Source organism: Mercenaria mercenaria, chromosome 11, assembly GCF_021730395.1.
Source record: "Mercenaria mercenaria strain notata chromosome 11, MADL_Memer_1, whole genome shotgun sequence".
NCBI lineage: Eukaryota > Metazoa > Mollusca > Bivalvia > Venerida > Veneridae > Mercenaria > Mercenaria mercenaria.
In genome coordinates this window covers 80,676,006-80,703,395 of record NC_069371.1, presented here as the reverse complement: position 1 = coordinate 80,703,395, position 27,390 = coordinate 80,676,006, and the positions used below count along the sequence as shown (strand labels likewise).

The following is a 27,390-nucleotide window of genomic DNA, read 5'->3' as shown; positions in this document are numbered from 1 at the left end:
TAATTTCGTTTCAATACAGAATACTATCAAATCAGGACGCTGAAGCTGATGAACGGATTTGTGCAATAGCCATGCGTATTTTTCAAACTCATTTTTGAATTACGAAACACTAACTTGTACATGTCGTTTGTAATTGAATTGGTTGTGGGGACGATAAACAAAAGATTTTGATAGGGACCTTTTTCTATTCATTTTTCGATCGCTGTTCCTAAAACGCAACTGAAAAAATGAGATAGACAAATGAACTTTGAAAGATTTTGTTTTAGATCGAACCATCCTAGAGACGGAAGACTGGCTGTGATTGAACCCATGATTTCTAAAACGAATAACATAGATTATCTGAACCAGCTACGCACTTAAACGTACTTACACGTCGTTTTGACCTACCTATTGGGATATATAATGCTTCATTTTATATATGATTCCGGAAATAAATCTTTAATTATAGAATTATGAATTTGAATTTATTATAGGTAAAATTTTCCCATGCATCAGTAACACAAACAATTCGTTACAATGTTAGTTTTATCGTTTATATACACTTTTTCCCTTTAAGCTTATATATTTAGTTTAATGAATAATTAATAACCTTTAGTTTGCTTCTTTCCCTAGATTTTATTCTGGGTGATACATGACATTTTCGTTACGATTCGCCGTAAAATTCAAGTCACTAGATTTTCTGCCATCCATATACAAGGCCACTCTGATATCCCAGAAATTTATGAAGGAGATAACTGTATTTGTATCTGGTTTTGTCAGCCTTGATACCAATCATGTGAATCTAGATGCTATCCAAACCGTTACATATACTAATTCCAAACCGTTAACTGGTTTTCGCTTGCTTGTATCCAAACACGGGTATGGGCTAAATATATGTTCCTGTGTTCGTCTGGTAGTTCACTGGCTATCTAAGTATGAAAATTCTTATAGTGGCCACTTTCACATACCAACTATTTACTGCCGGAGAAGGCCGTTTGATGTATACCACGATATTCTAAGTAATGTACATGTGTACTGGCATAACTTTTGTTGTTTTTACTTATTGTATTTAAAATGTAATCATTGAAGTTATTACGCCTTGACGGGCTGCATATATAGGGAGAGACTCAAGCACTGGTAATTCGAGATATTTAATTCAATTCTAAATGGAAACACAATGTAGCGTATGTTATTTGTTGTTATATGATTTGTTCCTGATTATATTTTATCTAGATATCCTATTTTAGTGAAGAATTGTAATAGGAAGCTGTAGACTGGTTGCTCGCTCGACTTCCTCAGGAGGGAAGAGGAGAATTTTTCTATCAGTACAGACCAGCCGTAGTTATAACAATCCACATTTAAGTTCTAATTTGTGTTTGTACACTCTTAATGTATTCAAAGACTGTTTCGTATTCTGGACAGTGTGTGCATAAATCATTGTAGCAACAATCTAGTTATAATCTTATCATGCCGGATGTCATTAGTTATAAAAATTGTAACTTTCCAATAGACGCCCGTTTTGAAAACTTTTGTGATTTCCAAATCAGTCTAGATAAATCTATGAACGTGCTGAAGAGAATTCATTCACAGTTCATACAAGACATGCAGATGGAGTGCCACCAAGGGAATAGATCTGTTCGAAGGGAAGAAGTTGTTCTTTCCCGTTTTCTAATTTGTCACACTCGTTTGACTCATTCTTACTTTCTGAACAAAGAATATCATCCTGAATGCACACTATGCCAAACACCGCTTACTATTAAACAATTGCTAAACAACCTTTTCGATTTAGCTTTACATTGCAGTATATACTATGACTTTCAATCTTCGAAAGAACTGTCTGGAAAAGTTCCAAGCGGCAATATTTTATCCTTAAGTTTTCAAAGAAGACAAACATTTATCACAAAATCTGAACAAAATTTGTTTGTTTTAGTCACGTCTTTTGCAAAACTATTCTTTGCCACTGACATTTTTAAACATTTATATGTGTATGTACGTTTTTACATATCTATGTTTAGAGAAACTAGAGATACACTACAATATTATCACAAAATCTGAACAAAATATGTTTGTTTTAGTCACATATTTTACAAAATTATTCTTTGCCACTGACATTTTTAAACATTTATATGCGTATATACGTTTTTACATATCTATTTTTTAGAGAAACTAGAGACACTTAACAATTTACGCTTCAATACAACTTCTTCTCGGCGATAAATGACCTTTTTGTGTCAATTCGCCGTAAAATCCATATCACTCACTCACCCACTCACTTGACAGTATTTATTTAGGTAGCATGCGACTTTACTGATGTGGTAGGTAGGTTTTAACAATTCATTTAACATGTTGTTATATAGATTACCCCTGGACAACCAAAGATTTCCAAAGTAAAGGCCGAATCAATTTGGATAGAGTGGCGGAAACCAAGAGTCATGATACAGAAAGATTTTTATCAGCTTAGCTATAAGGAAGGGAATAGTGGAAGTAGTGGCTGGTCTTTTTGGAAAGGAGACCTTGAAAAGAATAAAATGAAACTCATTGGATTGAAAAGCAAAACAAAATACACATTTCGAGTAAGGGTTATTCATAAAGATGATGAATGGCCATACAGTAAACAGAGCGAAGTCATTGAAACTATAGAATCAATGGCCGCAACCCTGAGGAGGCAATCCTTGCTGAAAAAATGCGGAACCCCTTCTGTGTATATTTTGCCAGTGAGAGAAGACATTGGTGCGCGAAACAACAAAAAGAAAACAAAGATGTATGAGTTAGGTGAGTTTTGTAGATAAGTTCGAATTTGATTACAGTTAAAAGATAATAATAAAAATGTCTTCAGATAAGAATCAGTGTTAAATATTTTCGGAAAGAGTAAATACGTATGTTATTCAAAACTGGTTTAAAAGGAATAGGGTACTTCTTTTCTAGCATGTAGTTGCAATCTGATAGTACACAATGTGTTTATTGTTTAAGCTAAGTAACTAGTTTCTGTAATTTTGTGTTTTTAATATGCCTTTACTTCATTTAGCATATTTTGAAATTATTCCGCCTACCAAAGTTATAGGTACGAGAAATATGAATAATGATACCAAGTTTAGCCTTGTTTAAGTAAGTAAGAAACCTATCATTTCATTAACAGGTACAAGAGCTAGAGGATATAATCGAAACGGGAAGACAATCATGCTTGTAGGGGCTACTGGGACAGGAAAGACAACCCTAGTAAACGGAATTGCTAACTACGTTCTTGGGGTTAATTGGGATGATCCATATCGGTTTACAATTACGCAACTAGAGGAATGTGAAAGATATAAATTGGCAGAGCAGGTAAATCACAATGCTGTTATTTTCACAACATTTTACATGACTGTCTATTGAAATGCATGATAATGCATTTGATAAAGTTTCAAGGGTAGCAAACTAATCGATAGCATTTTCTACACATTTTTATACCTATCGAAATTTTATATAGAAACGCATACACGAGCCTTTGTTGATTTTTAAGTAATCCAGGCACAGTCAGAAAGATATGTACCGTAAACAGACATTGATCGAATTTAATTCGTTCAATGCACCAGTGGATTCTACAGTTTATATTTTATCTTTAAACAAACCATATACAGAAAGTATACGGTCATCGCAGGTAAACGATACTCATGTCAAATGCACATCGTTTGCAAAGAGTTGATAATTTTAATAAACCCGCATGTGCTAAAATCAGTTTCTTTTAAGTTCAAAATCCAATTGGACTTTGTTTTTATGTGTGCATGATCAATTATTCAGTCATACATCAGACTTTCCGAAAACATTTGTCGCGAGGCAGGACCAAATCCAACCCTAAGCAAGTTTAGATTAACTGAGTATGTGTGTTGACAAATGAATAGTTTGAGATGATAACGTGTTGCTGCTAAGTCCAATGTTTCAATGTCAAAAGTAAATTTTAGATGCCAACTGCCGATTGTCATGTTCAGTGTTTTATGATATGCATGAAACGATTTTGATATAACGTAGTACTAAAATGATTATCTAAGACCTGATTTATAACAAAACAATGTTTAATTCTATTTGTACCCGACTGGTAGTTATGCGGCGAGTGTAATAATTTCACGAGGGATTATAGCCTGTTAAAACAGTTTGCTATAAATTGTTTCTATTCTAATACGTCTTTTGTTGCAAAATTTAGATCAGTTGTGATAGAACTGTTTCTTCACGTATGTAAGGCGGCATTTGGTAGTTCATCACGCTATTTTGCTTATACACGCCTTCATTTGGGTTTGGAAATAGTCGTATGTCTTGCGGAATAGTTCAGTGAGAGCGCAAATGATGTTGAATAACTCTACACAACGAATTATCAACACAGTGTGGTTTGTGTTAATTAACCAAAATAGTTGTGCTATGTTACAATTCGGTTTTAAACGTGTTTTAAGTAAAATATTTTATTAGAATGTAAAATGATCACGATTGGAAGAAATCAGCTGTTAAATTAAATGCATTGGTGATACAGTAGTACCCGAGTATTTCGTGGATTATTCATTGACAAGTGAATTGAATAGTGTACAAATCAAAAGATGATTACATACAAATCAAAATTCAATTTCCCTGCTTTAAAGCGTTAAAAGTCTCAACGCACCTGCGTACAACATAATCAACACAAATTGCAGTGGGCAAGACTTTTATAGAACGTTAAAAGGTTAGCATAGCGTTTTCAAATTCGAAAAATTAACCCTCGTAAGACGAGAATGATACTTAATTAACTAGTCACTGACATTTTCAATACTTTATGTTTCTACAGTTTTAATTGCTTGGTAATATGTAATTTCTTTTCAACTGAATCATCAATATATGAATCTTTGGAAACATCTGTTTTCCATCTACCGTGGCGTTTAATACAACGCTCTGAAACATCACATGTGTTTGCAACAGTAGTGGCTCCACTAGCACGTAATGTGTGGGTACCTAATTTCAGATCAGGTGCTACAGACTTTAATTTTTGAACAATACACTCTCGAGCGCGAGTATAACTCAGTTTTTTATTCTTGTTAAGCAAAAAACATTTCGAGCCTGATCTGCACGCGGGTTGAAATAAATATACTTCGGAATCATTGTGGAGCTTAGCGAACTGCATGTATTTTTGTAACATTGATACAGGACATGCACTAGTGGAACCTCTAGAAATGAATACATCTCTACCAGCTCTATAACAATCTGTTTTACTATGCTTAATACGAAGAATTATGTAATCTGAATTAAATGTTACGTCACAACGTCTTAAATCGCTTACTTCGCTGAATCTAAGAAAACCTGAGTAACTCAGTAAAATCATTGATAAGTCTCTCAGTACAATAACATCTGTACTATATGTGTACATGTCACAAAGTTCAATCAAATGCTCAGATGAAATAATGTCCCTTTTCACTACCGGTTTAGAGTTTATTCGTTTGGCAGACTCCAACATGCTTTTCACTATTGCGTTTTCGGTTGGATCATTTAAATCGTTTATATTATGTAACCACTTTATAGCGTAAAAAGCTGAAGTAACAACTTTGTCTGACTTGCCAATGTCAATTAAATTTGAAAGATACATAGCAACGTGAATTGACTGAGCTGGGTTAGTTGAAAACCCTTTATTTTCGCAAAAATCTTTGAAAGCCTTCACCTGATAAGAATATTTTGTTACAGTTCCGTCTGCTCTGGACTTAAGAATATGTGTTGCCATGCGATCTACTACATAGTCAGAATTTTCCACCGTGACCCCTGCCTCGTCAAATTTCCTCTTGAGATTGTGTCTTAAGTCAACACCTGAAAAACATATGATCTTATACAAATATATGTAAACCTTTTGTAATTTTCGATTATAATTAAACGTTATCTTTGTCGGTGAAGCTACATCTCAGTGCTACCATTCTGAAAGAAAATGGTTCTTTACTAAAAACACCATTGTTTCCTCGGCCTTGACAAACAGAACCTACAATTGGTAATACATATTCGTCTTTCACAAACACATTGTATCTGCCATTTTTGTCTACTAACAATGGCCAGAACGGTGCAGACTGCCACCTTGGTATTACTAATGTACCGTTACATTTATCTTTTGCCATCTTTTTTATACATTCTGTTATCATACTTGGTGGCGGAACTAGCCAGTTAAGTTCTATTGACCAACATTCATCCAAACAATTTACAGCTTCAGTGCCAGGCACCCACCATTTTGAATTGAATCTAACACATTTATTATTATATTGTGTGGAAAATCTGTCAATACTGTGCGGTCCCCATAATTTATCTAAAAATTTGTAAACATGTTCACTAACTGACCAGTCATCTGGATCTAAGCAATGACTTAAATAATCTGCCCTCTGATTTCCTACTCTAGGTATCCACTCAACATTATATCTAATACTGTGCAATTCGCAAACATCATTTATTTGTAAACAAATTGTATGTAGGTTCTCAACATTACTCCCCGATTTTAGAATATATGTAATATTCTTGTTATCCGTATAGAATTTTACTGCTTTATTCTGTAATAGTTTTATTTTGCTTAGTAAAACTCTACGCATAGCCTCTAATTCTCTCCATGTAGAACTTCTGCATGATTCATATGCGTTCCAACTCCCTGTTACTTCGTTATTTTCTACATGAACAGAACTACTTACGGCATTACTTGTCTGCTTACATGCTTTTGTGAACTCATTTACCTTACAACTTTCTATCCCCTTAGATCCTACCTGGCTCTCTTCCGAAAGCGTTAACCTGTTGTCCACTTCCGGGGATTGCTGAAAACATAATTCTATAAGTCTCTTTAACCCTATGTCATCTTTCGATGACCTAAATGGACTCACTTCCGTGAGTTTCTCTAAACCTATGTCCACTTCCGGGGACTTTAAATGCCGCAATACTGTCGGTTTCTGTAACCTCAAGTCCACTTCCGGGAACTTGACCAGACTCACTTCCGGGAGCCTCTCTGACCTAAAGTCCACTTCTGGGGACTTTAACTGACGCACTACTGGCTGTCTATCTAACCTCAAATCCACTTCCGGGGACTTGAACAGACTCACTTCCGGGAGCCTCTCTGACCTGAAGTCCACTTCCAGGGACTTAAATTGATTTTCCTTCGACAACCTCTCTGTCCTCAAGTCCACTTCTGGGAACTTGATAGGACTCACTTCCGGGAGTCCCTCTAACTTAAACTCTGTTTCAGAGGACATTAATTTTGAATACTCTTGAACTAAGTATAATTCATTATTTGGTTCTGTTAGAGTAGTAAACAAAGCACTTTGTCTATTCTGAATTAAAATGTCTTCTTCGAAAGACTGAACTTTCCTGCTTTCCTTATGAATTGACCCAGAATCACTAGTAACTATTTCATTTTGACTTACTTCACATACTTCAATAAACCCGCCATAGCCATGTGCACTTGCGTCCGTGAACATCTTAAAATCTACTGAAACGTTTTCTTTCATAACCCTGCCGGCGTTGTTTATGAGCCGAACATTTTGACGCCAAAAGTTTACCTCACCTAACGCTTTTTGATCAGTCAACACGGTAGAATTCCAGCTTCTACGTGAATCTATACACTTATGCAAGTATCTTGTTTTACGACATACGACTGTGCCTAATACACTTAAAAGTGATATTATTTGACCTACTATGCTAGCTAAAAATCTAACTGGTACGAAATGCGTCCTGTCAGATGAAGTCTGAAATTTTAGAGAGTCTAATGAAACTTCTATGCGTTTAATACGCTCTTCTGTGACAAACAACATGTTTTCATTATAATTCAATACATGACCCAGCCAGGTAACCATTCGTGATGGGAACCAACTACATTTGTCTTCAGCTATTAAAAACCCTAGCTCACATAGATTTTTTCTAACAAATCTACTTGATTCTACGGCCCTCTCAAAATTTCTGTCACCACCTATACCATCATCCAAGAACATGATAACTCTATGACCTATGGTCCTCCAGTATTTTATTACACATTTTAGTGTTTTTGTAAATATATGACCTGCTGTGGCAATACCAAAAGGAAGAGAATTGAAAACATAATATTTTGTTCCTTCATATGTTGGCCAGGCGAATCCCAAGTACATCGTATGTTTTAAACTTATGCTAATGTGATGATATGCACTTTTGAGATCAAAAACGAAAGCATACGTGTATTTATCAAACATATGTTGTGCTATACGAATATCTTCAATCTTAACGCTAAAGACATGCAAAAATGGATTGATGTGCCTGCAGTCAAGTACTAATCTAGGTTTACCTGCTCTGTTATATGCTACTGTTAGTGGGTTTATAATAATAATAGGTTTTTCGTACACCTCTGAAATTACGCCCTTAACAAGTAAACTTTCTATTTCGGAATTTACAAATTCTGGATTTTCTCTCGCTGATTTGTTATTTGCAAATGTACTTGCGGTGGTACGGACTTAAGTGGAAGCTTATATCCATTTTCTATAACATCTAATATATACATATCTTGTGAAATTTCTTTCCACTTAATAATACATCTTTTCAAACTACCAACCGGTGAAACGGTAGAATTTGTTTTTGTGCAATAAATGTGTCACTGCAATCTGATTTATGTTCTACCTGTGAACATTTGCTACTGAATTTTGTATCTGATATAGAATTGTCTAAATAACTCATTAATACATCTTCAGTACATGCAACAGAACTAATACAAGTACTTATCTTATTATTAGAAGCTTTATTCTGTGGACATTCCAATTTCCAATGTCCTGGGTTTCCGCAAGAGAAACATAGACCGTGCCGGGTACGTTGGCCGGAAGCATTCGTCTGCCCGTAACGCTGAGTCCCGGGTGCCAATGGCGACTCTGAAGCCTGTGAGGGTCTCTTGTAAGTATAGGGCCAGCTTCTATGCCTCACTTGTGATTTGCTTTTTTCAGATTTTACTTTTCTTGTAGCCCTGGCTTCCGCCTTGAAAATCCTTTTCTCGTCTTCACTGTCAGACGCTATTGGGTTTGTCTCATATTCTGCGACAACCCGCCAGCCTAAAGACGACGAATCTGCTAGCTGTATCAGTTTCTGTCTCCTTTTCACAATGTCTTTAGCTAAAATTATTGAAATAAATACGTGAAGTATATACACTTGTTAACGTGAGCAGATAGATACACACAGGTAAAGATTATCGGTTTACCTTATGTAACCTATTGTAAAAATCTATACGTTTTTGTATACATAGTTGACCTTGTTTATGTATGATATTTACCTTCAATGAGAGATTCTTTCGCTTTTTCAATATTGCCTGAGCTGATGTGACTCCCAGTATGCTCTAACTTCGTCATAACTTTTGAATTATGTTTGAACTGTTCATCATTGCTCTTACGTTTAAATTTTGGTATTTCAGTGTTATTAACAGACACAATTGAAGGTGAACTTATCTTTTCCATCATTGTTCCAATGTTCTTCAATAAATCTTCATTATTTGCCTTCAGTGCTGACTGCACTTTTTCTTGTATCATCGCCTCCATTGCTCCTTCGTCCATGTTGAAAAGTACGTGTAACGTAGCCGAAGTCAAGCCTAGAACTGGATTTTCCCTCCAATAAAACCAAAACGTTCCCTCCAATAAAACCAAAACGTGACTTCACACTTCACTGAACCGCTCAGTGTTCTACAATAACGTTGAGACATTCATTCTGCACTATACTGCGTAACGTGCAGAACTAGCAATTCCTTTCAGTGTCTGTGTCATTTTAAACTCGCTTAGTATTAAGATACTTACTTACGTGGATATAAGCCCGGTTGAAGACCCTGGTGCACTTATTTACATTAATGAAATTCTTCTGCTCTATTATTGAAAAAAAGCAGATCAATTATTTGGGCGGACCATATCTCGAGGTCAAATATAACAAATGACCGAGTTTTTCTCGGAATATTATTTCAGAGTCTACGATTCATCCACTTGTCCGTGATGGTTTGTCATGAATTGTTGTTTTTTGCAAGATACTGTTGCAAGTTTAACACACCACTAAAATGCCTAAATGGCGAAACTGTGTATAAAAATGTCACTTTTATGGCAAAAGATGTATTTTTTCCTGTGTTAAGTTCTGGCCAATCAATATTTTGAGGAAAAACTTATTCTAAAATTTTACTTTTACATACCAGTTTAGAATTTTCCAAAAAAATATATGACAGTGCATAAATGAATAAAGACATAATTGAAATAGTTTAATTCATTTTGATGTCCAAATGAACTGAAATTTACAATGGAAATTACCTATTAAAATCGAGATTGAAAACAGATTTATATAAAAACATTGATAGTAGTGGAGGTTAGCACTCTAAATTTTTGTTTCCATTCGTTTTTCTATATAAAGCCACCATGTAAGATAGGGAGGACTGAAATTTCGGGATGGGACGGTAAAACCTTATTTGGACGAAATAAGTAAATTCTAGTTCGTTCGTCTTCCATAGAGACATAGAGGCAGTTTGTGAGAAGGAGGAATCTGAGATATTCGAAGTTATGAAACCATAACAAAAATTTGATGTACTATTTATTCTTATTACTGTACAAATAACATCCTGTTTCAAAATACATTGTCACATTAATACATTCTCAATATCCATACGAATATAATATACAACCTTCTCTCACTCTCCTATCAAACACACTCCTATGTTTTTTGTTAAAACCATTAGTATAAGTTTAGCTTGATCACGGTCTCTGAATACCGTTTGAAATTTTGTCACCGCTAAAACTATATTTAAAGGCTATAATCATGTCCATCAATGATGCTTTCTCAAAATGTAAATGGCTTATATTAAAAAATAGATAAAGACATTAATATTTAACTAAGGCAAGGTAGGATCAAATAAAATCTCTATGAGGACCCATAGGAAATATAGAACGCAACTAAGCAAATGATAGCCGGTTGTTTACGTGAGAGATCTAATGAATTTAATGAACTAAGCAACATCTTCATGCCTCCTAGCACCAGCTTAGGGTTCAGTAAAACTGAATCTAGTACTCCATAATCCCAAAGGACCAGAACATATAACAAAACTTCGTCCAATAGCTATATACATGAAGAAATAAATATTTTTTCTTCCATGCGTTAAGGCCGAATCCCAAACGGAATGGATCAAATGTATGTTACACGATATATTCCTCCAAGGATGGCGGACGTTCAGATTTTATAGTGACGATTGTAGATACACCAAGGTTTGGAGATACTCGTGGAATAGGATATGACAAGAAGTAATTGACCAAATCAAACATTTTTTTCTCAACAAGATCCTAAGGGTATTCTTTCACTTGATGCAATTTTTAAAGAAAACACATGACGCCCGTCGTTCTGCTCAACAAAAATATTTTTTTTCAAAAAAATGGAAAAGACGTGGAGGAATTTTTTTTTGATTTAACGTCGCACCGACACATGATAGGTCATATGTTGACTTTCCAGCTTTAATGGTGAAGGAAGACCTCAGGTGCCCCTCCGTGCATTATTTCATCACGAGCGGGCACCTGGGTAGAACCACCGACCTTCCATAAGCCAGCTGGAAAATATCTGTTTACTGATAACGTTTGCCGACGGTCAAGAACCGCCAGTTTTACACTCCTCGAGAGAATCTAAATTGTCTATACATAAAGATTTCTGTTTTTAACAATTCAGCTTTGTTTGCTGCAAATTTACGGTACGGAAAACTCTTCAGGTTTTTCAACAATGTTTTGGAATTTGGGTCTTGTAATTTTCCGAGAAGTTCTTGCTCACCTTCAAAAATTCCAACCGAAAAGTCTAGAAATGACAAGGAATGTACTTTAGAAACTCTTGAAAATAAGGAAATTGCAATGTTTGTAAATATAAGTGTCGTTGGTCTCAGCATAAAAATACGCCGCAAATCATATACACCAAGATTGTTAAGGAGTAGGTTACCTTGTTACAAGGGTAAATTCAAATTATTTTAACCGCAGCATTTTTTTTGTATTTCGTGTAATATGAAGTTTTAACTGCTACAATCTCAATTTCGTTTTTTTTCTGTCTCTTCAAGTTCAATTTTTATCCAGGTTTGAAGAACATGACCTTCCAAAGGTATTTCATATTGAAAGAAGAAGGAAAATACGGATATTTAACACTTTTCAGTGTATTTTAGTTTCATTGATATCCGTAGAAGTCTGCATAATTGATAATTTTACTAGTATGCACGTTAGCTTTCTAATATAAGCTTAAAATGTATATGTCGGGAGGCTTCCATGGTAACGCATTTTCTCTCATTTTTAAACAACTATGTATAAAAATAGGGGTTTTCGACGGCTTCAGTGCCATTTTGTTAATGACCAACATGGAATATTTGGGTAATATTATTAGTAAAATACCAATCACTTTACATGGTACCCTATTTTTCTTAAAGTTTAAAGTAACCATGGCAACAGAGATGTTTAAAATAGCTTATATCTTGCCTTTTTGTCGTAATTTCTTATAAAAAATATTGAATAAGATTATCTTTCTAGCTAATGTAGCTTTAAAACATTTTATTTCTATCGTAAATTTTATTATCGTGTTATTTGCATTTATTAAAAAAAAATCACAGCTTAGAATACTTACAGCAGTACCCATCGTCTGGCATTTTTCATGGAAAATCGTTCAGCATGCTGCTATTATTCTCATGGATATTGTTGAAATGAAAATAAAAAGCCGAAGCTGAGTTTCTTAAATAGACCAGTGTCAACGCTTTTGAATTTTGCATTTAGATACATAGGTCACGGGCTTCGTTTCCATGGTAACATCAATTCAATTAAAAAAAAACACAATTTTCTACTGAAATTTGAACAATTTTAGATCTTAGTTTTAGTATATAAGTAACAAATTATCAACGGAACCTGAAAAATAGGTATAACAAATCAAACTGCTAGATTTTTTATTTGAAAATGGCCGTAACAAGTACCCTTTTTCCCAACTATATTCCAAATAACATTGGTTACCATCATCCTTTTCTTACATTCCGCATAACATTTCAATATAACTACACAAAAGAAGCAAAATATTGATTATGATTCAGAGCAAAAAACTAAAAAAAATATTTCAGCAAATAATGGTTATTTGAAAATAGTTAAAATCATGAAAATGCACAGAATTACGTACTTTCAAGATAAAAGCTATTAATTTTGCGCGGTAACTGACACGTAACGTCATGACGTCAATGACGTCATTTTAAGGAACCATTGTTTTGAAGCGTTTGTGCGGCAATTTATTCATTATTTCTGCATCATTAAACCATAAAGCATCAGATCGTAGACATGTCCATGATTTGTTTTCAGAAGAATGAATATACAAACACATTTAGTTTGTCTTGTCGTAAACGTCTTCGTAAATTGTCACGTTAGCTTCCGGTTGGACATAAGATGTGAAGGTAACCTACCTCCTAAAGGAAAAGGAACGTATTCAAATGAAATGAAAAAAATCCAAAAAGCAAAGAAAGGAATGGTATCTCATGAGGAGGGTATTGGAATGCTGAAAGAGAAATGATAAATAAGATATTGGACATGCAAAAAAATGACAGCTGTTAAACGTTGCAATGAGCGCCTGAAATAAATGGCACTTCGCCCAAACCCACTCAGTATGGCTGAGTATATTGATCCCATGATAAATGCTGAACAGATTGAACGAAATAATGGGTATAGGGAGCGAATTACAGAACAGAAGTTCTGCAGAGAAACAGCTACTACAGACAAAAAGCAGCAAAATTTCTGGCTATCAGACTAGACGATAAACTGAACATGGATTAGAGAGATGCATGTCTGGTACCGTATTTGGAAGTTGTCTCATCTAAACACAATTATTATTTTAAAAATGCATAATGGATAGTGATAAATGCGCCGGTACCGTTGTTGTACACTTGAAATATAAAAAGGTTTTCGAAACATACTAGTTAAAACAAAGCAGGAAAGTAGAAAGTATGTTTAAGTAACCTTGAATATGTAACATCTTCTAATAAATTTTGAATAAACGGAATCCATAAGAAGATTCTTTGGAAGTATAAGATGCGTCCAGATTAATTTGTTGATTAAGTGAACTTAGCATCTTGGTTTAGACTGTTAATATATTATGTTTACTCGCTTGAACATTTTTAAACGAGAGTATTTTTCTGGATATCCGTTACATATTGTTACACTGTTTCAAAGACAATGTTGAAGGATATAAGAAAAGAGAAACACACATGTGATCTACACTTCCACTAGAGAGACGAATCAACGTCAGAACGTCGGAATGGAATGTATTGTAAAGATGTATTCCTATTCAATATCGTCTTTACTTCAGTTTTAAAAATCTTCCTTATTGTAACTTTGATGTCTTTGGATTTATTCAGCCAAGTCTTAATCCATAAAGCATAATTGAATATTGCTACTATGAACATTTAAAAGTAAAAAACATTCTTTGATAAAGGGCCTTGTTGTCTTTTATTCGGGCCATTCTAATGCAGTGCATCAGTTTATAGTCTAAGAGTAAATGTATGCAGTGCATTGTATATTTACGATGTAACAGTTTTGTTTTGTTGACTGCTTTCTTATGTCTTTGCTTAATACTTTTCTTTGTCACAACTACAATCAGTTACTGCTGCGTTAAAAAGACGTTGCTGATGGTGCTTTGTTCAAAATACTGTATGTACAATTTTAAATTAGATAGGTTATATATACTGGACCCGTCTTATCAAGATACTTACGAGAATATTTCTCGTATCTTTCTCGTAAGTCTCTCGCAACGTTCTCGTAAGTCTGACAGGTGTCTTATGAAAATGATCGTAGCTACGATATCGTAAGTTTCTACATAAAATCCTCGTAAAGTTACGAGAGGGTCAGGGGTCTCGTAAATATTTACGATATCGTAAATAAAATGGCGGCATCCGTGTGAGCAACCACGACGAAACTTTCTGTCGAAAATACTGCAGATTGTTCAGCAGTAAAACTTGATTTTCCGTGTACATGTTGCACAACAGTGGATGAAATACATCATCGATCATACAAAAGCACGCGCTTTGGGTCAGTGCGACACGAAGCGGAAGCGAGTGCGAAGGAAATATTGAGCACATAAATTCTGTTTATCTTCGCTGTTTCCTGTGTTGACAGATCAATTGGAGGGACATGCTGGTAATAATTATTGTAGAAATATTCGGTTATGTAGGTATAATTAGCGATAACAAAGGATTTTTTAATTTAAAAAAAATATAAGCATATGATACATAAAAATGAAGGTTTTGTCAAAGGAAAAGCAACAGTGTAATATAAATAGACTCTAATGGCAAAAAAAATTTGTTTTTTCAAAAATTAAATGAAATTTTATCTCTTTTATTCTGTCAACTCCTCAGTTTCGTTCATAGGTCATTTTGGGGGCTGGAGAACTTAGTTTTCGGTAGAATATATTATGGCAGTCAAGTGAAGAATCATTCAGTTATAATAAATGAATACACATTTAAGTTATTACATTAAAAACAACAGACAGAGTGTGATCACAATAAATAATGTCTCACTAAATGGGTTAAATAGACAAAATTATTCAAGGAATAGAAACAGTTGCCTGAATATGTATTTATTTAGATAAGAATCTATAACTCTCCATGTTATAATCATAAACACCAATAATAATTTGTGCTCAAAGATAAACAAGCTAAAAATGTGTGGGTGGGGTACACTAGAGTGTATAAAAAACGTTGGAACTATATAAATAATGAGTGTCATGTGCTGATTGCTATACTCAATAATAGCATGCTGCTTTATAAATCAATTTATAACATTATTTTCAATAAAGAATAATTTTAAAACATTATATCCTCGCTTGAAATGCATTTTCATTTCTGTCAAAACATTGTCGGCCATTTTACAGGAGAGCTTCAAGGGTACGTAAATCTTATTGACGGAAATCACCGAAATTTTACGACATATGCCTCGTGAGCATTCGTTCATTTCCGGTTTAGCAGCGGAAAATGGCGGAAATTTGACGAGGAAATCTTTCACACCCCCGGTCACTTCAATCCAGCTGCGCCACATTGCGCTGCAATGAAATCAATATTTTATGACTTCATATTGTTTGTAAAGGATTGTATTGAGTATATTTTATCATAACATTGCCTAATTATATATCTAAATTTAAGAAGTTTTTGTTGAAAATTGGCAAACTACTCGCGCTTAGAAAATACTACTGTATCATTTTTCAGGAAATATTTTAGTGGACGTTAATCTGCTCACAAAAAGCTTTCATTTGATAGTAAAACCAGTTGTGTCATGCATATAGTTTTTGTGTAATGATGATTTACATGTTATGACCAAATGCCAGTTATGAAAGACAAGCGCGTCAGTGACGGTATAAAATGTTGAAAGGCGGAAGTTTATCGATCGAATTTGGAACTTACAAATGTATTCTTCCTGATGATTTATGGATATTGAGTGAGATTATTATACATTTTATCAATTTGTAAAGTTTTTATAACTTTTCAATTTATATGTAAGTTTATATTTTGGATTTTTGTGTATCAGTTATACATTGTGACAGATGTGTACTGCGCTATCGGAAATTTCAGTGATATCGTTAGTATAATTTTATTAGTGTCGATATTGCAGACATTCATCGTCAACGGTTATTTGGGGTCGACTCGTACCCTATTTACTTCGTATCAGTGTTTTTTACTTCGTATCAGTGTTTTTTATCATCTATATAATAAAAGAAACTGAATGTGCATGAGACTTGATTTTAATATAAAAATAAATTAAATAGGCACCAATGATCTATATTTGATACGGACAAATGCCTGCAATCGAAGGGTATGTTTGACAGTATTGCAACTGTAACAGTCTCAGGAAAAATGTGCAGCCTCGACTGGGTTTCAAACCTCGGACCTTCTGCTTACAATGCCAAAGCTCTACCAATTGAGCTACCGAGGCCACCCGATACGAGAACCGCTACACACCTTCCCTCTTATTGCGAGACTTTAGCACTCCTGGCCAATGTCTGCCACAGACTGTTAACCAAATTCAGATTCACACTTAGCCAAACTGCTTTGCCCTGCATGGGCTTCAAGGGTGAGCATCCTGGACGAGCCCCCAAATGTAACAGTCTCAGGAAAAATGTGCAGCCTCGACGGGGATTCAAACCTCGGACCTTCGGCTTACCTTGCTAACGCTCTACCAATTGAGCTACCGAGGCCACCCGGTACGAGAAACGCTACACAACTAATATGACCTGTCTGTATTGAACATATGTTTATTGGATAATAAAGTCGAGGAATTCTCTTGCCCTCCAATAAATTAACTGAACGCCGCCTAGCCTGCATGATAGTCATCAGGTAACCCAATGCCTAGTCGAGAGTCCTCTAGGGGTTTTGTATCTGGCTTGAAATCTTGATGTGACATATTAGTGATATTACATATGTCATGCAATGTAAGTTACAAATGAAACATTCTTATCACACAAGCTTGGTATCACAGTTTATTATAATGTCTTTAAAACTATTTATGTTGCAGAATGCCAGAAGAAATTACAGACAACAATACTGCTCAGTGCAGTAACCAGACCTGAAAAAAAAAACATTGCTCAAGGCAAACTTTTGGGGCTTATGCACAAACTGAGATTTTTCAAGTCAACTGTCAAAGTCATAAAGTCAGGTAATAAAAGGAATGGAATCCATAATACCTTTTAAACTGTTAAGCAGAGATTTAAACCTATGACAAATATATGAGTTATTATTGAGATAACAATTATAAAAAAATAAGAAATAGCAAGAAATTGATATTTTTTTATGTTCATGATAAAAAAAATTGGCTGCCAAATTATAACCAAAGTCATTATAACCCTTCAAAGGTAGTTTGTCGCATTAAACCAACTCTTTCTGTTTTCTTTATATTGTATTATAAATAAAGTTCTAAACAGTGACATTTTTTTTTGTAACAGATAGTGGACAATGTTGAACAGAGTTGAAGTCCTGGAATCTCGGTCAACTGCAGATAGCAGCATGGCGTAAAGCAGACGTCTTGTTTCCCAGTCCAATTTTAGTCAGGTATTCTTGGTGGTATGTGACAAAAAAAGCCATTGCGTTTTTTTTTCTTCCTCTTGAATTCATACAGTCATATAGAACCATGAAAATGTCATTTAAGTTTATAAAATGTTCAAAATGAAGTAATTATAAAATTCCTTCATTCTAAAGATATATGTCTTTGTCTGAATTATAGTAGCAAATATATATATTCCTTCTTATCTGAGAGTGGTAGTAATTAATGTATTGCACATTATAAATAATTTAATAATTCTTTATATTAAAGCAGATTTTATTGTTTGTTTCTGAAAAAACAGTTGACAGACCATATTACTGATATTACATTTTGTCATAACTAGCTTTAATAAACCAGGATAAGTTTGAACATCAGCTTTGCTTTTTCAGGTATGAAACTCTGCAGTCAACACAGGTTTTTAGAGGTCTGCAAGTACAGAGTTCTAAATTGTGAAACAAAGTAAGTTATTTTTGTCTTTTCTAAGACCTGTAGGGAATATTTAAGACTTACACATGCAATACATATTCACTTTTACTTCTCAGAATTCATCATATAATATGTCATACCAGATAGCACACAGTACTGTTTGTCCATATAGAGTACACCTTTTATATGCTCGAAAATATTTTGACTTTTCACAACTGATGTGGTATCAGTTGCCCTTTATTGCTGTGCATTTGAAACCCACACTAGGGGTATAGCATTCTTCCATGCAGGAAAGTTATCCAGCTAATTGACATAGTGTTGGTTGTTAAAACAAGTGCCTGCTTTATCTTGCCTGAAGTAATACCTGGGGTCTTCTGTCACCATTAAAAGCTTGAAAGTCATACTAAAAAAATAGTTTGGTCCCTTTTAAGTTCCTTACATTTTGATGTTAACAAGAATTGAAGAAAGCAGTAACAGTACTCACCATAATGAACTGAAAATATGCTTATATAGCTTGATGAACTGAATTAGATTTTAGCTGGAATTTCTACAATTTAAAAATTAATCAATCATGTTTAATAATGTGCCAGGAGTTTTACATATCAGTTTTATTGTGTTTTGTGTGCATTCTTGTGCATTGACCCTAGGTCAAAATTTTCCCTCTGAAATGCTTTAATTTCATTGGATTAGTCTTTCATAAGATACCTGGTCATTGTCTGTATAGTCATGTAACTGAATACTAGGAATATAAACTGGCTATTTTTATTTAGGGACCCAGACTGTCAAAAATAAATGTTTAACATTAGGTATATGGGTATTTTCTCCAACAATTTAGGGGCCCAGCCCAAAATCTAGGGGCCATGGGCTACTGGGCCCCAGCTAATTTATATCCTTGAATACATGTATTGAGCTTTTTATTTTAAAACAGTTGAATTAATATTGGATTAAATACAGGTTTTTTATTTCACTCACTACAGTTTGTAATTATCAATTCAATGGTCTCATAAAGTGCTTAGTAATGATTTTATCTTTTATGGTATTGGCTCATTCTGTTTAGACAGTTAATATTTTGTTTCATAAATGGCAATCTTTCTTATATCACTGTCTCATTCTCTATTTGCACTATAAACCATTTAATCATTTACAGGCCTCTAACCAGATCACAGTGTGTGTGTGTGTTATGCTGTGCTGAGATATTGCTGTGACATATGGTGCATTTAGGTCCACAACCTGGTATGCATAATTTGTATTTGTAACCTTTAATTAATTGCATAGCAATGTACATTTGAGTTTACACACTTCCTGAAGTATATGTATTTTAGCTGTAATATGCCACTACACACACATGTATATGTTTGAGCCTGAGATGTCATTATTTGATTAAGAGATATGCTTAATATGAACTGTATGGTATTTTGTGTAACAACTTTGTGTCTTACATGATTGTAAGTATTTATAGTAAGTATTGTTCATATGTGTTTTCAGGATGCGTTATACTAAATACTATGGTGATACTAATATTAAAATAGTAAAACTACAATTGGTAAATTGCTTGTTGACTTTAACAAAGGAACGAGAAGAACCCATCCCCATAAACACAATTAGTTTTTACAGCCAATCATTATGGCATCCTATAGAAACTAACAGAGTGGCATATACATATTCTATATTACTGTAGGTTGAAATTATTGTTTTGCCCATACCAGTTTCAGATATGGGTAGATCATCAGTTTTTTTTTCTTCATACTTTTTTTCACAAAACAGTGTTTAAACTAGAATTGCAGACAGAACAAATTGTAAACAATTCTTACATTCAACTAAACTTCTTTCAGAAAATTACACTAAAGTAACACAGTGATTATGACTGAAAGAAGATAATAGGATATTTGTTTTCATCTAGAAAATTAAAATGAGGGTTGGAACAATCATTGGTCAGTCAGTTGAAGTAGTTGAGGGTTGTTCTTTACATTATTTGATGGAAAAACATGTATATATGTTGTTTTTTTTCAGGTATTATATGAGTTGACAACTGTACAAGACATCCTATTGAAGACAGTTCTGAGTGAGCAACAGCCCAAGACACCTTGTTAATGCTGCCCTGTTATCTACATACAAGTCAAGTAAGTACTTGCTAAACTGAATTCATTTGAAGCTTTTTTTAGCTTGACTGTATGAAGTATATGGAGAGCTGTCCTACTTGCCCCGGCGTCAGCATCCATGTCTACACCTGTTAGTACAAGGTGGATTTTCTTCAAACTTAAAACCACATCATATGACACAAGGGACAAAACTCTGGCACCAGTATTCCATGAATTATTCCCCTTTTGTACTAAAAATTTCAGGTTAAGTTTTCAGTGCAATTTTCATTCTATTAATTATTAATTGATTAAAACACTTGAAATACATTGCAGTTGTTCCACGTCATCTCCCACATGATAATGACACAAGGTCCCAAAAAAATACAAAATTTTTTAGTGCATTATGCCAAATTGTACTTACTTAAAGAATGAATCTTGGTCATGTTGAGTCAAAAACAAGGTCACTCGGTCGAATCAAAGGAAAGCTTGTAAACACTAGAGGTCACAGTTGTGACTCAATCTTTATGAATTTTGGTCAGAATGTTTATCTTGATGGTCTCTAGGCTAAGTTTGAAACTGGGTCATGTGGAATTAAAAACTAGGTCACTAGGCAATATCAAATGAAAATCTTGTCAATACTTTTAGATTTCACAGTTTAAGTTGGAACCTGATGAGAATTGATTATAATAATTGTCTTGGTAATCTATAGGACTGGTCAACTTTGAATCTGGGTTATCTGGAGTTAAAAACTAGGTCAATCTTCATGAAACTTTGTCAGGATGTTTATCTTGATGATCTTAATGCCAATATTGAATCTGGGTCATGTGGTTTTAAAAACTAGGTCACTAGGCTAGATCAAAGGAAAATCTTGTTAACACTGTAGAGACCACATTTTAAGTTTGAAACTCATGAAAATTGGTCAGAATGCTTGTCTGAATGAATTCTAGGTCAGGTTTGAATATGGGTTAATATGGGTCAAAAACTAGGTCACCCAGTCAAATAAACAAAAAAACGGGTGTATGTGCAATAGGGGCTGCGTTTTTGAATGGATATTGGTGAAATTTTATCAGAATTAATTTCTTGATGAAATCTAGATAAAGTTTGAATCTGGGCCATCTGGGGTCAAAAACTAGGTCACCTGGTCAAGTCAAAGGAAAACATTGTGTCTGCAATAGGGGCTGAATTTGTCATTTGATGTGCATGAAACTTATTCAGAATGTTTGTCTCCATCAAATCTCAGATGATTTTTTTTATCTGGGTCACCTTGGATGAAAACTAGGTCAGCAGGTCAAATCAAAGAAAAGGTTTACACTCTAAGGCCTACATGTTTGATTAAATCTTTATACAGCTTTGTCAGAATGTTTGTTATCAATAAGTCCTAAATGTTGTAGAATCTTGGTTATGTGGGGTCAAAAATTAGGTCACTAGGTAAAATCAAAAGAAAAGCTTGTTTACACTCTAGAGGCGACTTTTTTGCTCCAATCTTCCCAAAACTTTGTCAGAATGTTTGTTTTCATCAAATCTTGATTGAGTTCTAAATTGAAGCATGTAGGGCCAAAAACTAGGTCATTAGGTCAAATAAAAGAAAAAGCTTGTTTACACTCAAGAGGCAACATTTTTGGTCCAATCTTAATGAAAATAGATCAGAATATTTGTCTCCATGAAATCACTAGGTTAAACATGTTTACACTGTTATGGTATGTTACTCAGGTGAGCAACCTTAGTCCATCTTGGCCATCTTGTTACTTAAATGTTAGGTAAAAGTTTTATTTTGATGAACATTCACTCTACCTCTGTTATTATTAAATGGTTTTAATTCAAACTTAAAATAGTTGTTTGGCATCATCACCCACATCACATGACACAAGGTCCACAACTGGCACCAGTATTTCATGAATGGTGCCACCATTTTAGCTCACCTGAACTTTGTTCAGGTTGAGCTGTTAGTGTAGGTGGATGGTTCGTTGTACATCGCCCGGCTTCCTGTGTTAGTAATTTCATTTAAACATCTTCCAGGGTTCCCACGCTTCCTGGAAAACTGGAAAAGTCCTTGAATTTTTCATTTTATTTTCAAGGCCTTGAAAGTACTTGAATTATAAAAAAAGAGCAAAAAACCTGGAAAAAATCGGGAATTTTGTTCTTTCTGTATGCTCGCAATATTGCCAGTGTACATAAAAAGCAAACATATTTAAATAGAGAAACACCGGCATTGCTATCAGGCCTAACTAAACTAAAGGAACCAGCGTGGGAGCCATCTGGTCTAGTCGCGTAATGGCTGCCAGGTATTTGAACACTAATTTTTCACTTGGCATGGCAACAGAGGTCTAAATTGAGGATAGTTTTTGTTTAAATTTCATTGTGGATGTATTGTTGACATTTTGGTAGGAAAAATGGGAGAGCAGGTTGTATTTGGTGAAGTCAAGCTCAATTTTAGTATGAGTAGTACTTCCAGGTCACAGCAGTGTGATTTTGATGTCAGTTTACAGTAAGTAAATGTGACCAGAGAAATCTCTCTTAGAAGATACATGACCCCTACTTTTCTCTTCATTTTATATCAGTTTTATCATAACTCTTTAAAATGAGGTAAGGATTTGTTCTCTGAAATGGGTCTAGCTATGTTTGGTAGCTCTTTGAAAAAGGTCAGTTTTATATAGAATATATAGGGAAAACTATTTAGGCTATTGTGACCATCACTGTTATTGAAAAATTTGTGTCTTCAGCTCTTCACATCAGTTGAGATTTTAGTGGTGTTACACCTACTTCGTCTATACGGAGTTATCTTTCTTTGTAAAGCGTCTAGTGATTAAGATGAAAGAAAAACTTGGGAAACTTTGAAAAATGATTTCTTTCCTACAAAGAAGAGAAATTGGCAAAGCTAGTGTAAAATACGACCTCAAAAGTCTGAACAAATTGCAGAACACTCTTAAAATTGAATCGCAAGGTGAAGAGATGCGTATCAGCACAAGAAGTCAATCTAAAAAGCAACCTACTGACAACTTTGAAAAGTCTTAAACGCTTGGTGAAAATTGAGTCCTGTTTTTTAGTTAAATTAAATTTACTTGTATTATACCCCACCGATGAAGTTCAAAAGGGGGGTTTATTGGAGTCTGTCCACCTATCCATTTATGTCTGTCCATGATTCTTGTGAACCTAACTCTAAACTATTTGAAGGGTTTTGTTGAAACTTTACAGACTGGTAGTATATGACATGAGGATAAATTCATGTTCATATTACAAGATAATCTAGCAAAGAGGAGATAAGTCGGACCTAGATATTTTCCATTATGTCTCTTAAACAGTACTACTTTAACCAAGTGACAGTGAGTGAGGCAGAAGTATTCATCCCCTTTAGGGATAGCTCTAGCTTATTTTCTTAAAGTTCTAGCACCTGTTCTTAGAGGCAGTGAAAGAATTTCACTTCTGACGGGACTTGAACCTACAATGTCTGGATCAGGTTTGGGCGCTCTATTAGTCCTTGAATTTTGTGAAAATGTACTTGAAAAGTCCTTGAATTATTTCCATGGAAAAGAGTGGGAACCCTGAATTCTTCTTCGCTGAAACTACCGGTCAGAATTACACAAAACTTGGTCAGTAACATCCTGTCATGGACTTTTAATTAAATAGTTTTCTAAGATTCTTCTTGATTTTATGTGGCCATCAAAAGCTAAAGGTAGAAAAACTTTTAAATGACTTCTTCTTATGAACCGCTTGATGGATCTTCATTAAATTTGGTTTGTAGCATTAATTAAAGGTCCTCACCCAAGTTTGTTCACACTTGAGCTAGAGGCTGAGCTAAAAATAGAAATACCTTTAACATACACTTGTCATGAACAGCTGAATGTATCTTCTTCAAACTTGGTATATCCAGAGCTAAAAATAGAAAAGAAGTAGATAACTCCTTGTCTTGAAGCTAGTTCAGATGTGATCAGTACAAACACTAGTTGTGCATTGTGCATGTTAGGGTCTTACCCTTATCCTGCTAGATTTCTATAATGAATTAGTCACATTACCATTAACTGTAAAAAGGGGTACTTAAGAAAAATAAACTGACTGAATGGTAAACAGTGCAGATCATGATCAGACTGCATGGATGGGCAGGTTAATCATGATTTACACTGGTCGCAAAGACAGAATCAGTCGTGTCCAGCATGATAAGAGTTAACATATATTCTGCTGAGTTATGGAACTTTGTTTTTTGTTAGCTCACCAGAGCACAAAGTGCTCAAGGTGAGCTATTGTGACCGGCCATTGTCCGGCGTCCGTCGGCGTCCGTCGTGCATCTACATTTGCCTTGTGAACACTCTAGAGGCCACATTTGTGACCCAATCTTTATGATTCTTGGTCAGAATGTTAGTCTTGATGAGCTCTAGGTCAGGTTTGAAACTGGGTCATGTGGGTCAAAAACTAGGTCAGTAGGCCAGATCAAAGGAAAAGCTTGTGAACACTCTAGAGGCCACAGTTATTACCCAATATTTATGCAACTTGGCCAGAATGTTTGCCTTGATGATTTCTAGGTCAAGTTTGAAGCTGGGTCATGTGGGGTCAAAAGCTAGGTCACCCGGACAAATCAAAGGAAATACTTGTGAACACTTTAGAGGCCACAGTTGTGACCCAGTCTTTATGAAACTTTGTCAGAATGTTTGTCTTGATTATTTCTAGGTAAAGTTTGAAACTGGGTCATGTAGGTTCATGGTTTCCGAAAGATAACTCATGAAAGGCTTGACCGATTTTAATAATTTTTGGTACACAAGTGTAACATTAGAAAATACATGTCAAGTTTGAAATTGGGGTCAGTAGGTCAAAGGTCAAGGTTGTATTGACCCTGAACAGTTAAACGGTTTCCAGATGATAACTTGAGATTGCTTGCACCTAGGATCATTAATTTTGGTACACAGGTGTAACATCATAAAATGCAGGTTAGTTCGACTTCGATGTCTGTAGGACAAAGATCAAGGTCACAGTGACTCGGAACAGTTAAATGGTTTCCGGATGATAACTTGAGAACACGTTTGGGCCTAGGATCATGAATTTTGATACACAGGTGTAACATCATGAAATACAGGTCAAGTTTTACTTTGAGTTCAATAGGTCAAAGGTCAAGGTCACAGTGACTCGAAACATTTAAATGCTGTCCGGATGATAACTTGAGAACGCTTGGGCATAGGATCATAAATTTTGGTACACAGATGTAACATCATGAAATACAGGTCAGATTCAACTTTGAGGTCAGTAGGTCATAGGTCAAGGTCACAGTGACTCGGAACAGTTAAACGGTTTCCGGATGACAACATGAAAACGCTTGGGTCTAAGATTATAAATTTTGGTACACAGGTGTAACATGATAAAATACAGGTCAAGTTTGACTTTGACGCTAGTAGGTCAAAGGTCAAGGTCACAATAACACAAACAGTTAAACGGTTTCCAGATGAAAACTTGAGAACACTTGGGTCTAGGTTAATGAAAATTATAGGGAGGTTGGTTATGACCAGCAGATGACCCCTACTGATTTTGAGGTCAGTAGGTCACAGTGACCCGGAACAGTTAAACCGTTTTCAGACAATAATTTCAGAAGGCTTGGGACTAGGACCACGAAACTTAATAGAAAGGTTGGTCATTACCAGCAGATGATTTGTATTGATTTTGAGTTCCAAAGGTCAAAGGTCAGAGTGACCCGGAACATTTAAACCTTTTCCAGACTATAACTTGAGAACGCTTGGGCCGAGGATCATGAAACTTCATAGGGAGGTTGATCATGACCAGCAAATTACCTCTACTGATTTTGAGGTCAGTAGGTCAAAGGTCAAGCATGTTCACTGTCGACATTGGCTTAGTTCTGTGACAAGGACATATTGTGGGGGTATAATTCGTCTCTCCTGTGAGAACTCTAGTTTTCATTAAAATTGATCTATAGCATCATTGTAAAGTCATCTCTCAAATTTGTTCAAATGAGGGCACATGCTCTGTTTTATGCTTTTATACTGATCACAAATATTATTATTCATGATTCTGTGTGTCATAAATATATTCACTGTTATATGGTGAAGGTCTTGGACCTTCTTAATTCATCCGTCACATTAGCTGGTGTACTCAATTGCCCTTACAGTTACCATACATGGTATGATTAGGCTTAAGAAGTAGATGATCCCAAATGTTTTGGGGATTAGTAGGTCAAGGTCATACAGATCAGAGGAACAACCCATCATGGGGCATACACGTTCTTCAAACAGCTCTTATGAATATGTGTATCTTGACTGATTTCTTTTTTTTTATTTTTCAGGTATCCATCAAAGATTGGCCATGGTGTTTACAGAACTGAAAGCCAAGCTGTGATTTTTGAAAATTTATTATAAAGTTCTAAATGGAAATACAATTTGAAAAGCACAGACAACTTCTTGTATTTTTAAGCTACCACTTAACCATAGTGTTAATTGATTGATTACAGACATAAATGTATGCCGTGAAGTTCAGTTTAAAATGACTAAATATAAACGCTGTAACAGGAGGATTGATCAATAGCTGAAAGGTCAAGCTCTAAGGCCATTATTCACAAGCCGAATGCTTTTGTGTCTCTGAATCTCGTATAGGGAGAAGATGTCAAAAGGTAGTATTTATGCCCAACTTTGAAGAATATGTGGTGAATTTTTTTGCTCATTGTTGGTCTGTCGGCATCGTTTTAATAGGAATGGTCTCTGTCCTGACGTTCGTCCGTAATATTTCTATCGCTAAGTATATATCCTAAACCCCTCCAAGGATTTTCATGAATCTTTGGCCAAATGATCACCTCATTAAAACAATGTGCAGAACCTATGAGTCAACCGTGTCTGCTCTGTATCTCCTTAACCCCTTGAAGGACTTTTATGAAACTTGGGTCAAATGATCATCTCATCAAGACAATATGCAGACCTCGC

The 27,390-nt window shown here is 34.9% G+C and overlaps 1 protein-coding gene and 2 long non-coding RNA genes across 3 annotated transcripts; 2 read left to right on the top strand and 1 right to left on the bottom strand.

The window, feature by feature from the left end:
* Window positions 1–7,489: 7,489 nt before the first annotated feature.
* On the bottom strand, window positions 7,490–9,538 carry LOC123551356 (uncharacterized). The gene is made up of 2 exons (XM_045340227.2): window positions 9,212–9,538; window positions 7,490–9,053 (listed from the first exon to the last, which is right to left on the bottom strand). Exons 1-2 carry the CDS (start codon window positions 9,486–9,488, stop codon window positions 8,494–8,496), a joined length of 837 nt encoding a protein of 278 aa, XP_045196162.2. The 5' UTR covers window positions 9,489–9,538; the 3' UTR covers window positions 7,490–8,493.
* Window positions 9,539–14,631: 5,093 nt separating this feature from the next.
* LOC123527969 (uncharacterized) lies at window positions 14,632–18,081 on the top strand. Its single transcript, XR_008366155.1, has 3 exons — window positions 14,632–15,086; window positions 17,454–17,594; window positions 17,881–18,081. It is a non-coding gene; the product is annotated as an uncharacterized LOC123527969 (long non-coding RNA).
* A 283-nt stretch (window positions 18,082–18,364) lies between these two features.
* On the top strand, window positions 18,365–27,106 carry LOC128546685 (uncharacterized). The gene is made up of 4 exons (XR_008366154.1): window positions 18,365–18,437; window positions 19,552–19,637; window positions 20,415–20,524; window positions 26,760–27,106. It is a non-coding gene; the product is annotated as an uncharacterized LOC128546685 (long non-coding RNA).
* Window positions 27,107–27,390: the final 284 nt, after the last annotated feature.